The sequence below is a fragment of the Schistocerca nitens genome, chromosome 4 (genome assembly GCF_023898315.1).
Source record: "Schistocerca nitens isolate TAMUIC-IGC-003100 chromosome 4, iqSchNite1.1, whole genome shotgun sequence".
Lineage (NCBI taxonomy): Eukaryota > Metazoa > Arthropoda > Insecta > Orthoptera > Acrididae > Schistocerca > Schistocerca nitens.
This window is the reverse complement of record NC_064617.1, coordinates 227,776,887-227,792,164: the sequence shown is the minus strand read 5'-3', so window position 1 is coordinate 227,792,164 and position 15,278 is coordinate 227,776,887. Positions and strand designations below refer to the sequence as shown.

Below are 15,278 nucleotides of genomic sequence, written 5' to 3'. Positions count from 1 at the left end.
GTTTTTGTGGATAAAACAGTAGTCTTTCAAACAATGGTTACGGGAAGTGTGAATCAAGCCATCCTTTTGAGACGTGAGATTTTAAATATCATTTATTGTATGAGGAATTTTTTTTCGTCCTTCTTTGGCCCAATATATCTCAGAACTATAACCCAAAAGTGATACAACCTGCAGGTTTTACACCAAGAAAAACACTAGACAACAACTTCACAGAATGAGAGACATCTTAAGGCCGCTTAGCAAATCTGCACAGACAGTATGAGGAAAATCTGAGATGGTCACGTGATGGACGTGTCTAAATTACTTCACTTGACACGGAATGACGCTATAAGGATAATCTCAACTCTCGCGGGAAGTGTAACAAGAAGCCTTGTGTACTTCGCTTACTTTTACTTCGTTATGATCTACAGCCACATGTTCTAGGGCAATAGTTGTATTCACAAAAGGCATTTTTGGATAACTTTTTGTCAACCATTATAAAAAAGATTTGTATACTATTCTCCAAGCTGTATAATATTAGCATTTTAGCACAACTGAAAACGAATGAGTGGAGTATCTCATATTTGCAAATCTAAGTTGAAAGGCTGGCTTGAGTCCCATTGTTTCAATCCTGTACTAGATTTCCTCACATAAGTTTAAGGTCTTTCAATGTATTGTGTTACTTACTTGTACACAGGGTGTTTCCGTCAAGATGATACAAACTCTCAGGGATTGTAGAGAAAAGGAAATGTAGCAGTCTGAGATATGAAACCGTGGTCCTGAGTCTATAGTTGTAAGTTATAATGGGAAATTTTCAAATGTATGTTGATGAAAAGAAACCAAGTGAACATATGTTGGTAATAACTGTATTTATCAGCATAATTCGCATTAATTTCTGTACTCACAATAATTGTTAAAAAGAGATTCCCCACATTTTGTTAGATTAACGTGACACACAGAGAAAATTATTGACAGGGGTACTCAACATTCTTGACAGATGTCTATTATACGAAACGTTCAACGTGTTTTCACTAGAGTCTGAGTCTGAGAATCACGAAAAAACTGTGGAAAATGAGCTGGGGCTCAATTATTTGGAAACCACATACGTGCACAGAGAACAAGTGCGATAATTTCCAGTCCTCTGGAGAGTGTGTCTTCCACAAAGACAGAGTATATTTGTACAGTCAAATGGGCGGTGGTGGAAAGGTGTGTTGGGTTGGGGTACTGGGGGGTGGGGGGGGGGGGGGATAAAAAGATTTAGCCAGCTTAACCAGTCATTGGCTGTGACAGTTCACCACTTCAGTTTTGCGTTGACGGCTCTTCACAATATCTGATCAAAAGTTTCAGGCGCCACTGTGTATTGCAGAACTGACCACTAGGTAACATTAGAGGCGGACCTGCCAGCATAAGAGAACGCCGATAGCAGAGTAATGTGCCCCATTGCGGAATACTTGCCTAAGGAGAAATATCAATGTGTTTACTCTGTATGACGCTGACATTTGTTATTAACAATGCAGCTGATACTACAGCGACACTTCGGCGTAGTATGCAGTACCTTTCTCTCCTTGCTTACGTTCAGTTATCTTTGTGTATCACAATTAACCCAAAAAAGCAGTTGAGTTGTGGGATGCATGTGAAAGACACGTGCTAAACAAGTCAAAAAGTTAATTGAAACTCCTCGAATATGATTTTTTAATGTTACATTTGTCGACAAAATGCAAACAGAATACTGATTTAATTTGTTTATGTCCTATAATATTCACTTAATTCAAACATCTATTAACTTAAATTGGTCGATATCAAATTTCCTAATGTATAGTTTAGAGTGTACCAACAGCCTTGCCGCAATGGTAACACCGGTTCCCGTCAGATCACCGAAGTTACGCGCTGTCGGGCTGGGCTAGCACTTGGATAGGTGACCATCCGGTGTGCCGAGCGCTGTTGGCAAGCGGGGTACACTCAGCCCTTGTGAGGCAAACTGAGGAGCTACTTGGTTGAGAAGCAGCGGCTCCGGTCTCGGAAACTGACATACGGCCGGGAGAACGGTGCGCTGACCACATGTCCCTCCATATCCGCATCCAGCGACGCCTGTGGGTTGAGGATGACACGGCGGCCGGTTGGTGCCGTTGGGCGTGCATGGCCTGTTCGGGAGGAGATTAGTTTAGTTTTTATAGTTTGGAGTATTTCATATTAGGACCACTATGTGTCCAGTGCTGAACAAGTGGACACTTGTAAAATATTGTTTACTGCAATTAACATTAAAGTTCAAATAACTTACGGGTTTGCTGCCGGGTGTTGTCGCCGACCACCGCCGATATTTCGACAGGAGCACACCCTGCTATTCTCAAGGCACAACTGCTAGGAGGAATCAGTGTGCAAGGGAATTTAGTACCTCGGTTAACAGAGGAGAAACAAGGAAGATACCACACACAGAAAACCGCAGAGTCCACACACAACCACAGATAACCAGCATTAGAAATATCGATAGTGACTATTAATCAACAAGTGAGGTAGTACTAATTTGTCCCTCTGTCTTTTGATGAGAGACAGGGCCGGTTTCCAAGCAGCATTTAAACAAAATCCACCATCTCTGTTTATAAGGTTGCTTTATAGTTTGATTTCAACAGCTTCCTTAATGACACTATCCCAATAGCTGAATGTGCAAGCCAGAACCTCCGTGTTGTTGTATTCCATAGGACGACCGGTGTCAAGGCAATGTTCTGCAATAGCGGATTTGCTAGGCTGTTGTAAGCGTGTGTGACGCTTATGTTCAATACACCGGTCTTCCACAGTCCTGATTGTCTGACCAATATATGACATGCCACAACTGCAAGGAATACGATATACACCAGCCTTAGGCAAACCAAGATCATCTGTTTTCACCCGGCCGGTGTGGCCGTGCGGTTCTAGGCCCTTTAGTCTGGAACCGCGTGACCGCTACAGTCGCAGGTTCGAATCCTGCCTTGGGCATGGATGTGTGTGATGTACTTAGGTTAGTTAGGTGTAAGTAGTTTTAAGTTCTAGGGGACTGATGACCTCAGATGTTGAGACCCATAGTGCTCAGAGCCATTTGAACCATCTGTTTTCAGTTCAGTATGGAAGTGGGAACGAGTGGATGCCTTCCTTTCCTTGATGTGTTGGTCAGAAGGAAGACTGATGGTACGTTGGGACATTCTGTTTATAGGAAGCCTACTCACATTGAATTGTATCTGCCAGCTGATAGTTGTCACCAACCAGCTCAGCCTGAAGGAGTACTTCGTACCTTGGTTCACAGGGCCCACGTTATCTCACACCCTGAGAGTTTGGCGGCTGAGCTATCACATCTCGAGGTTACCTTTCGTCACAATGATTATAGTGAGAGGCAGATCAAACGTGCGTTGTGCTCTCAGCCTTCTGTGCAACGGGTGAGTGACGATGGCAAGGAAGTGGTACCTAAGTCTACGGCCTTTTTGCCTTACTCAGGAAGCATTTCCAACAGGATTGGCCGTATTTTGCGGAAATATGATGTGAAATGGGTTTTTCGACCACCTTATAAGATTAAGGCCCTGTTGGCGTCCGTAAAAAATGAGCTTGGTTTGCTTAAGGCTGGTGTTTATCGTATTCCTTGCAGTTGTGTCATGTCAGTATTGGTCAGACAATCAGAACTGTGGAAGAGCGGTCTATTGAACATAAGCGTCACAAACGCTTACAACAGCCTAGCAAATCCGCTATTGCAGAACATTGCCTTGACACCGGTCGTCCTATGGAATACAACAACACGGAGGTTCTGGCTTGCACATTCAGCTATTGGGATAGTGTCATTAAGGAAGCTGTTGAAATCAAACTACACTCCTTGAAATGGAAAAAAGAACACATTGACACCGGTGTGTCAGACCCACCATACTTGCTCCGGACACTGCAAGAGGGCTGTACAAGCAATGATCACACGCACGGCACAGCGGACACACCAGGAACCGCGGTGTTGGCCGTCGAATGGGGCTAGCTGCGCAGCATTTGTGCACCGCCGCCGTCAGTGTCAGCCAGTTTGCCGTGGCATACGGAGCTCCATCGCAGTCTTTAACACTGGTAGCATGCCGCGACAGCGTGGAAGTGAACCGTATGTGCAGTTGACGGACTTTGAGCGAGGGCGTATAGTGGGCATGCGGGAGGCCGGGTGGACGTACCGCCGAATTGCTCAACACGTGGGGCGTGAGGTCTCCACAGTACATCGATGTTGTCGCCAGTGGTCGGCGGAAGGTGCACGTGCCCGTCGACCTGGGACCGGACCGCAGCGACGCACGGATGCACGCCAAGACCGTAGGATCCTACGCAGTGCCGTAGGGGACCGCACCGCCACTTCCCAGCAAATTAGGGACACTGTTGCTCCTGGGGTATCGGCGAGGACCATTCGCAACCGTCTCCATGAAGCTGGGCTACGGTCCCGCACACCGTTAGGCCGTCTTCCGCTCACGCCCCAACATCGTGCAGCCCGCCTCCAGTGGTGTCGCGACAGGCGTGAATGGAGGGACGAATGGAGACGTGTCGTCTTCAGCGATGAGAGTCGCTTCTGCCTTGGTGCCAATGATGGTCGTATGCGTGTTTGGCGCCGTGCAGGTGAGCGCCACAATCAGGACTGCATACGACCGAGGCACACAGGGCCAACACCCGGCATCATGGTGTGGGGAGCGATCTCCTACACTGGCCGTACACCACTGGTGATCGTCGAGGGGACACTGAATAGTGCACGGTACATCCAAACCGTCATCGAACCCATCGTTCTACCATTCCTAGACCGGCAAGGGAACTTGCTGTTCCAACAGGACAATGCACGTCCGCATGTATCCCGTGCCACCCAACGTGCTCTAGAAGGTGTAAGTCAACTACCCTGGCCAGCAAGATCTCCGGATCTGTCCCCCATTGAGCATGTTTGGGACTGGATGAAGCGTCGTCTCACGCGGTCTGCACGTCCAGCACGAACGCTGGTCCAACTGAGGCGCCAGGTGGAAATGGCATGGCAAGCCGTTCCACAGGACTACATCCAGCATCTCTACGATCGTCTCCATGGGAGAATAGCAGCCTGCATTGCTGCGAAAGGTGGATATACACTGTACTAGTGCCGACATTGTGCATGCTCTGTTGCCTGTGTCTATGTGCCTGTGGTTCTGTCAGTGTGATCATGTGATGTATCTGACCCCAGGAATGTGTCAATAAAGTTTCCCCTTCCTGGGACAATGAATTCACGGTGTTCTTATTTCAATTTCCAGGAGTGTATAAAGCAACCTTATAAACAGAGATGGTGGATTTTGTTTAAATGCTGCTTGGAAACCGGCCCTGTCTCTCATCAAAAGACAGAGGGACAAATTAGTACTGCCTCACTTGTTGATTAATAGTCACTATCGATATTTCTAATGCTGGTTATCTGTGGTTGTGTGTGGACTCTGCGGTTACTTGTTCTGTGTGTGGTATCTTCCTTGTTTCTCCTCTGTGAACCGAGGTATTAAATTCCCTTGCACATTGCTTCCTCCTTGCAGTTGTGCCTTGAGAATGGCAGAGTGTGCTCCTGTCGAAATATCGGCCGTGGTGGACGACGTCACCCGGCAGCAAACCGGTTAGTTATTTGAACATTCAATTCACCAGGAACAGTTAAGGTCTCACAAGATTACAGTTTGTTTTGTGTTTTGACTACGATATTTGCAAGTACATGAGGAATTGTTCTGTCAGTTACCACAAATATATTTCAAACATAAGCGCAATAAATTAAATAGATACAAAAATTATTCGGCATTAGCGCACTTTACCCTACCGTGTTGTCAGTAAAAAAGCAGTAACAGCAGAATGGGTCGAGCTGTAAATCTCAATGAGTTCGAACGTGTACAAGGCACTGAATGTTATCTGAATAACAAATTCTTCAGGGATGTTTCAAATCTTCTAAAGTTGCCAAGTCGACTGTTGGTGATGTGACTGTAAAGTGGAAATGAGGAGATACAACCCCAGCTAAACCAAAACGTGGCAGACCTCACGTACTGACGGACAGGAACCGTCGAGCGGACGCTGCAGACCCAGTGTCCAAGTTTACTACCTTCTATGGTTTCATGTCTTGAGGAAGAATGGGCTACCATTCCTCCTCTGACATTCAGACACCTCATAGAAAATGTCCACAATAGAGTTCAAGCCGTCATAAAGGCGAACGCTGCGTTCATCCCATATCGCTTTCGACTAACAGCTGTCCTCATACTTTTGATCAGATACTGTACTTGACTATTGCGACTATTTTCCGGCTCTGGTGAAACACGCATTATCCGAGAAAAGAGCAGACGCAGGGAAATGCGGATCGACAATACACCTCCACCGAGCGAGATGGTGCAGTGGTTAAAATGGACTCGCATTCGGGAGGATGGCGGTTCAACCCCATGTCCGGCCTCCCTGATTTAGGTTTTCCGTGATTTCCCTAAATCACTCCAGGAAAATGCCGGGAGAGGGCACGGCCAACTTCCTTCCCCGTCCTTCCGTAATCCGATGAGACCGATGACCTCGCTGTCTGGTCTCCTTCCCCTAAAAACAACCCAACGCAACCCAGCAATACACCTCTGCGGCATTCTCTGGCTCAACAAGACCTGAAGTAAGCAAGAATAAACGCTTGCATTTTCTGTGAATGATATGGATTAGCTACTGTTCCCGTATTACATTACATACAGTAATGAGCGCGACACCTATCTCAATGGCAACTTACTGTATGCTGACTGAAGGCTCCTCATACATAGGATAGAACACTGCTTCTTGGAAAAAAAAATGGCTCTGAGCACTATGGGACTTAACATCTGAGGTCATCAGTACCCTAGAACGTAGAACTACTTAAACCACACTAACCTAAGGACATCACAGACATCCATGCCCGAGGCAGGATTCAAACCTGCGACCGTAGCAGGCGCGCGGTTCCGGACTGTAGCGCCTAGAACCGCTCGGCCACTTCGGCCGGCGCTTCTTGGAAGTCTCGAGCCAGTACAGTTCATTGTTCTTCTCGGTCGAAGTATTGGTTACAAATTGTGCTGCTTCGCTTAAGTACTGGGACACTTCCCGAAGAAGGGTGAGAGTTGTATGTATCATGTGTGGATCATTGTGCTAATACATCCCGTCAGTTTTCGTAGATTTTCCATTTCTTTGTTCGTACTGAAAAAGACTTGTCTGCTGATTCCATAACTGGATACAAAAGTCATCCCACTGGGGCTGCAACTCTTTTCATGAGGACTGACAGTGGCGGTACATGCATCACGTCATCTGGAGTGGAGTTCTATGTCCCCAGCGTTCATCATGTACACCTACAAGTTTCTCTTGCTTACCTACGTCAATATTTTGGGAACTACTTACATAATAAATCAGTTTAAAACGTAACATTAAAAAAATTGTAGATCATCGTATTCCGTCGGCAGAGTTACACCGCGCCATGGTTGGCTCCGTAACAATCGGCTTAGTCGTTTCTGGTTTCCCAATCCCAAACTGATTCGTTTCAGATAGTCCACCAGCGCCTGAAACCACAGAAACATCCTACATACTTCCACAGATAATCTTTCCTATTGTGGTGTCACCGCCAGACACCACACTTGCTAGGTGGTAGCTTTAAATCGGCCGCGGTCCATTAGTACATGTCGGACCCGCGTGTCACCACTGTCAGTGATCGCAGACCGAGCGCCAACACACGGCAGGTCTCGAGAGACGGACTAGCACTCGCCCCAGTTGTACGGACGACGTAGCTAGCGATGCACACTGACGAAGCCTCGCTCATTTGCAGAGCCGATAGTTAGAATAGCCTTCAGCTAAGTCAATGGCTACGACCTAGCAAGGCGCCATTAGCATTACATAGCTTATATCTAAAGAGTCTCACTTGTATCGTCAAGAGCGATGTACCACAAGGATGGATTAAAGTTAAGTATTCCAGGAGCTACGTACTTTTCTTTATAGCATTCATTACGTATCCTGTTTCAGACCTATCTACTAGCCTGCGTGAGTTAACGCGTGCCTTTCGGCTACTTCCGAGTGGCGTGGCTGTCTTGTTACGCCACAACACCTATTTTTATAAATTTTCAGTTTCCCCTCGTATTCTCCCATCGTATTTTAAAACAAAATTATGTCGACGTATACTGCCGGCTGTTGGTGTGCATTATATTTCGACGTTCGATCCTGATGCTATAATCAGGTAAGCTGATGAATGGACCGTTTGGAGAATCGAGGGCCGCTGATATGCTCCATGCCCTACCCGTCACCGTCTCTCCCAGCAGATGTTCGTCGCGCTGTCCGCACTCAGAGGCTTGCCGGCATTCTATCGGCGTCCTCACGCACGGCGATTGTGTGCGTGGTGACAAAAGGGGCTCCCTCAATCCCGACTGGGTGGGAGGGGGCGGGACGCAGTTTTGTCATTGCACTATCCTCTACCACTGGGAAGAACAGGAAAATTCACGGCCATCGTGGCAAAGGATACATCGGAAAGACAATAAGCACTTCTGAAGGACGTTTCCGAGAATAGCAACGACATTTGGCTGAGTAGGCTTTCCCGGTGCAATAATTCATGGTAGTCTCCTAGGGATTGCTGTCGGATCCTAAAACCAACATGATACGTTGTTTCTACGATGCATTTGTCTGCCGCCTTCAGGACAGACACTTCTGCTGCAGAATACTGCTGAAAACTGATGCCACAGATGAAAACCGTCATGCTACGTAGGTCCGTGTGTCGTACACAGCGCATGTGCCACCTACCAAGCCCGGGCCCGTGGAGCCGCCCTTCGTACAACACAGGCACCGACGATGAATCGTACTGAAAGACTTCCTCCAAACACTCGCTTCTGCCGCACCAAAGAACGTTGTGCTTTGATGCGGGATAATACGTGGATCGACGTCCTAATAGAAAACCATTCCGTTTATTAACGCAGTTCTCTGCCAATCTAATTTCTACCAAATGTGGTCCCGAGAACCAAGGAAAAGGTGACAAAAAATTATCACATAACATAAGAAGGATTTATTGTTGCAATTACAATTAAGGCATATATTCGCAAAAATGAACATAAAATTAAGTTTCTCTCTGTGGGTTTTGCGCAGGACCTGAAGCTGAACGAGTACCGCGTGGTGTCCCGGCTGGGCCTGATGCACATGACGGCGACAAACCTGTGCGAGTGGCTGTACGTGCTCGTCGAGGAGACCAAGCACGAGATCGTACACCTCGCCATGCACGGCGACCACCACGGTGAGTGAGCGACGTCCACACACTTCCTTCAATCTACAGCTAATCTCCGCGGTGCAGAACAACTGACGAAAGCACGCATTTTCCTGGATCTACAACCATTTGTTTCCAAATGCTATACAACTTATGGTCAACTACCTGATGAATTAACTAATGTTTCACTGTTTGTAATCCACCAAGGTTTACCTTGTATCTTTTTTAGCACTAACAAATTGGCTGTATAAAATTCTACCAGATGTTCTCACTCATATCCATCTGTTAACGAGTAGCTGCCATCAAGTAATTATGACTATCAATAAGTGGTGCTTGTTGCTCCTGAGAAACGGCAACAACAATATGCTGTGCTAAAAACACGTACATCAAGTCCATTATTATTCTGCCATGCATAATTATTACCGTTAACATCATGCATGAAGCTCCTGTCAAGTTATATGACTATTTCGAATAACGTTTTTACTTCTAATAATTTTCGGGTGTGCAGCCGGATCCCTCGACATTATGCCACGATATTTCGACCCAGAGACGTCCAGATATCGTCAGTTGGGTAGACGACTACTGAAGATCCCAGGTGCATTCACGGTATTTATGCCCATTTCGCGCATGCAAAATGTGCTGCCGTCTTTCGGCGCAAGCTTCAGACGATGACATGCTCGGGACAGCTGAGTTGTACGTACTGCCCTCGGTGGTAGAAGTGACAGATGGTCTGATCAATGAATATCGAATGACCCCGTCGATTCCGCTGTGACTGGATAATTTTAATTATAGGATTCCAATTTTTATCCTGTTGAAAGCCGTTGTCACGATTTACAAGATAATAGGAAAGACGTATTTCCACCATTCTTTGATTACTAAATCCCAAAAACTGGAAACTGGAGCTAAATTTTTTGTTCTGTCGTATTCCATTGAGTGTCCCATAGAAACAGAGTGTTCTGCTAGTGCTGATTTTGACGGGTGCCAAAAACGGTTGCTTCTCTCGTGTTCTATCCAACGCTCCTGAAAACCTTGTGGTGTCTGGCCTATGTGGCACCATACTCACAGGGAATTTTGTAAACGCCCGCCTCTTTCAGTTGTAAGTCGTCTTTAACGGATCCAACCAGGGCCAAGCTCTTCGCTGGTGGACATAAGATAACCTTGATTTTATTTTTCCTAATTAATATGCTTGTTTTAGAAGACACAGTCCCGTCATATGAAAGGAACGCGGTTGATTTGTAGTGCGTGGCTTCTTCCTATTGTAGCTGTGAATGACCTTCGTTATTTGGCGTGAAGTGTAGCATTTATTTTTGAAAACCTTCTAGAAGTGTTCTAATTCTGTGTGGAGGATTTCATCGTCCGATAATACGTGCGCCCGACATACACTCCTGGAAATTGAAATAAGAACACCGTGAATTCATTGTCCCAGGAAGGGGAAACTTTATTGACACATTCCTGGGGTCAGATACATCACATGATCACACTGACAGAACCACAGGCACATAGACACAGGCAACAGAGCATGCACAATGTCGGCACTAGTACAGTGTATATCCACCTTTCGCAGCAATGCAGGCTGCTATTCTCCCATGGAGACGATCGTAGAGATGCTGGATGTAGTCCTGTGGAACGGCTTGCCATGCCATTTCCACCTGGCGCCTCAGTTGGACCAGCGTTCGTGCTGGACGTGCAGACCGCGTGAGACGACGCTTCATCCAGTCCCAAACATGCTCAATGGGGGACAGATCCGGAGATCTTTCTGGCCAGGGTAGTTGACTTACACCTTCTAGAGCACGTTGGGTGGCACGGGATACATGCGGACGTGCATTGTCCTGTTGGAACAGCAAGTTCCCTTGCCGGTCTAGGAATGGTAGAACGATGGGTTCGATGACGGTTTGGATGTACCGTGCACTATTCAGTGTCCCCTCGACGATCACCAGTGGTGTACGGCCAGTGTACGAGATCGCTCCCCACACCATGATGTCGGGTGTTGGCCCTGTGTGCCTCGGTCGTATGCAGTCCTGATTGTGGCGCTCACCTGCACGGCGCCAAACACGCATACGACCATCATTGGCACCAAGGCAGAAGCGACTCTCATCGCTGAAGACGACACGTCTCCATTCGTCCCTCCATTCACGCCTGTCGCGACACCACTGGAGGCGGGCTGCACGATGTTGGGGCGTGAGCGGAAGACGGCCTAACGGTGTGCGGGACCGTAGCCCAGCTTCATGGAGACGGTTGCGAATGGTCCTCGCCGATACCCCAGGAGCAACAGTGTCCCTAATTTGCTGGGAATTGGCGGTGCGGTCCCCTACGGCACTGCGTAGGATCCTACGGTCTTGGCGTGCATCCGTGCGTCGCTGCGGTCCGGTCCCAGGTCGACGGGCACGTGCACCTTCCGCCGACCACTGGCGACAACATCGATGTACTGTGGAGACCTCACGCCCCACGTGTTCAGCAATTCGGCGGTACGTCCACCCGGCCTCCCGCATGCCCACTATACTCCCTCGCTCAAAGTCCGTCAACTGCACATACGGTTCACGTCCACGCTGTCGCGGCATGCTACCTGTGTTAAAGACTGCGATGGAGCTCCGTATGCCACGGCAAACTGGCTGACACTGACGGCGGCGGTGCACAAATGCTGCGCAGCTAGCGCCATTCGACGGCCAACACCGCGGTTCCTGGTGTGTCCGCTGTGCCGTGCGTGTGATCATTGCTTGTACAGCCCTCTCGCAGTGTCCGGAGCAAGTATGGTGGGTCTGACACACCGGTGTCAATGTGTTCTTTTTTCCATTTCCAGGAGTGTATTAAGGTAATAAGAATACCGGAGGCTTGTGCGGAGTTTTAGCAGCTAGACGTCTGGAGGTATAGATCTGTTTGCAGGGGTTTTCTGTGCAATGGCCCATCATTCTTACGGAATGCTAGCACGTCTAGAAAGAATAAAGTCGCATATTTCTCAGTCTAGATCGTAAACTTGATGTTCTCATGAAATGAGTTTAAGTGACAAAGGAATTTCTTCAGCTCTCGTTTGTCATGAGGCCATGCAACAGAAGTATCATCTACATAATGCCAAAAGACCGTGAGCTTTAGAACAGCAGACTCAAGTGCTTTGTCCTCAAAGTACTCCATAAAAAGACTAGCCATCACAGGGGACGAAGGGCTCCCCATGGCGAGGCATTGTTCAAAGGATTCGTTATCAAATAAGAAGTAGACTGAGGAGAGAATATGTTCAAACAAAGGCGTCAGGTCAGTGCTGAATCAGTTACCAATAAGTTGTAATGAGTCCATGGGACACTCAATGGAATACAATGGTACACAAATTTCAGCTCCAATTTCCAGTTTTTGGGATTCAGTAATCGAAGAATCTGTGGAAGTACTCGTACGTCTTGCCGATAATCTTGTAAATCGTGTCAACTGATTTCACTTGGATAAAAATTGAAATCGTACAATTGAAATTATTCAGTCTGAGTGGTATCGATGGGGTCATTCGATACTCAGTGATCAGATCATCTCTCACTTCCACCACCGAGGGCAGCACTCACCACTCCGTTGTCCCGCGCGTGTCATCATCTGATGCATGCGCCGAAAGACGCTAGCACGTTTCGCATGCGCGAGATTCGGCATAAATACCGTGAATGCACCTTGGATCTTCAGTAGTAGTCGTCTCACCTGAAGATGGCTGGGCATCTCGGGAAAATTTCAGAAGTTACATTGTTTCTGTTATTATGTGTCACTGAAGTCTTGACGAGAAATTGGTAACACAACAATAAAATCAGCTGAAGAGGCTACAGGAAAGAGGAAGAAATATAAGACTAAAAGGAGGCTTCCGTTCTCGAATGAAGACCTAGCAACAGAAACTAAGACACATATTTAAAATATGTCAATACTAGAGGGTTACAGTTCAAATTGATTATAAATGGCAAACAGAATTAGTTAAAAGAGAAATGAGATTGAGAAGGCAGAATTTCGAAGCATTACTTGGAAATTTAGAAAACAATGTCTATGTAAAACACATAAGGCCTACAGTGGAGTAATATCTCTGATGAAATATAGTTAGATACGTGCAAAACCTATCGGCAGGGAAAAAAGAAAATATTGCAACAACTCGGTTAGATATGAGTGGAGATTCAGTCTCCTTGGAAGAAATGAACGATGCAATAGAGTCCAGGAGAAACAGAAACGTATGTCAACGCCTGTAAGCAGCGAAGGGTGTTCATTTCATTGTAATTTCATTCTAACGAGCTGCTGGCTCACCGATGGTATGTGTTCTTTCGGACATGTCCGAAAGAACAGATACCATCTTAGTATATATATAGTTAAGGCTCACCGGCCACTTGACCATCTTCTTCTTCTGTGCGAATGCACAAACAGAGCCCGAACTCTTACGGGAATCGGCAACGCGCCGCGAGTAATGAGTATAATGGGCGGGGGCACTACGAATGTAGTGCGGGACAATACGTTGAGAATGTGGGTTTCGCGGGAAGCGTGCCAGAGATAAATCCCTGCAGTCGCGCTATCCTCTGTGCCCGCGGTGGCTCAGATGGATAGAGCGTCTGCCATGTAAGCGGGAAATCCAGGGTTCGAGTCCCAGTCGGGGCACACATTTTCATCTGTCCCATTTTAATTTAGAAACAGAAAGTGTTTAGGAGAAGACAAAACAAATTCTGAGCGTATTAAATAAAAATTGTTAGTGTAGGCTCCGAAATTTTATTGATACGTTTGGAAAGAACGGTCATCTCGCGGAAGGTTGGCATAGATCAGTAGTTTTAATATACTTAAAAAAGAAGACCGGAATGAATGCAAAAACTGTAGAGGTGCAAGGCTACCGAACTGTATTATAAGATATATGCGAAGATAGCATCCAAAGAATTAAGTGCTGTAACAGATACTTTTCTGGTAGAAGAGCAAAATGATTTTATTTCGGTTAGATCATTGATGGATTGTTTTTGCCCTGTCAACCAGCTAACAGAAAATCATAGAGAATTTCTTCTCCCGACTTATATAGCTTTTGTGGATTGTGAAAAGGCCTTCGACTGGATGGTGAGATTTAAGTTACTGGAAATTTTTCGGGAGTATGGTATTACTTAGCATTTAATAAGGTCAATTGGGGGTTTCTATATCATTATCACATCACTTGAACCATTAGTACAGGAATGGGAAGAATCACACAAGGAGTCAGACAAGGGTGTCTGTTGTCTGTCTCTTTTTTTTCTTTTTTTTTTTTTTACTTACTAGTCTTCTGACTGGTTTGATGCGGCCCGCCACGCGTTCCTCTCCTGTGTCAACTTTTTCATCTCAGATAAGCAACTGCAGCCTACGACCTTAATTATTTACTGAACTTATTCCAATCTCTGTCTTCCTCTACAGTTTTTAATCTCTACAGGCCTCTGTAGTACCATAGAAGTTATTCCTTTACGTATTACCATGTGTCCTGTCTTCCTGTCCCTTCTTCTTGTCAGTGTTTTCTATATACTCTCCCGGCCCTACTATCCATGCTAATATAACTCTATCGATATTAAAACAACTCTGAACCGATTTCGATGAAATGTGGCGTGATAACAGCTTGAACACCGAGGAAGAACGTAGGCTATCTTAGAAAGTGTATAATAGAACATATACAATGTTTTGAAGAATAATAAGTGGATTATGGATGAATATTTGTTCTTCGAGAAAACTATTTATTCTTTGACAATTCAACTTTATCGTCTGTGTGAAAATCATTTTACTCTTTGATATGTTTCACATAATACGATGCAACGTAATGAATACAATGCTTATACAGTCCTCAACGTGTTTAATAATTACTTTCATACTATTCTATAATGAGTGCGAAAGTAACTCTGTTACGTTTTCACGATTAAAATTTCTAACCTATTTTGATTAAATTTAGTGTGGAGATAGCTTGAACCCTGAGGAGGATTATCACCTATTTTAGGGGGAGAAATCGGCGCCCAAGAGGGAGAAGTAGACAAAAAAATGATTCAAACGGCTCTGAGCACTATGGGACTTAACATCTGAGGTCATCAGTCCCCTAGACTTAGAACTACTTAACTAACCTCAGGACATCACACACAGCCATGCCCGAGGCAGGATTCGAACCTGAGACCGTAGGAGCAGCGCG

At 46.1% G+C, this 15,278-nt stretch overlaps 1 protein-coding gene and 1 pseudogene across 1 annotated transcript in view; both read left to right on the top strand.

Annotated features, from left to right (window-relative positions):
• LOC126252227 (proton channel OtopLc-like) overlaps nt 1-15,278 on the top strand; it is a 136,916-nt gene that overhangs the window by 61,342 nt on the left and 60,296 nt on the right. Inside the window, exon 8 of the mRNA XM_049953099.1 lies at nt 9,046-9,190. Within this exon, the coding sequence (XP_049809056.1) occupies nt 9,046-9,190 (145 nt within the window). The remainder of the gene's footprint in view (nt 1-9,045; nt 9,191-15,278) is intronic.
• Nucleotides 1,809-1,926, top strand: LOC126253825 (5S ribosomal RNA; annotated as a pseudogene).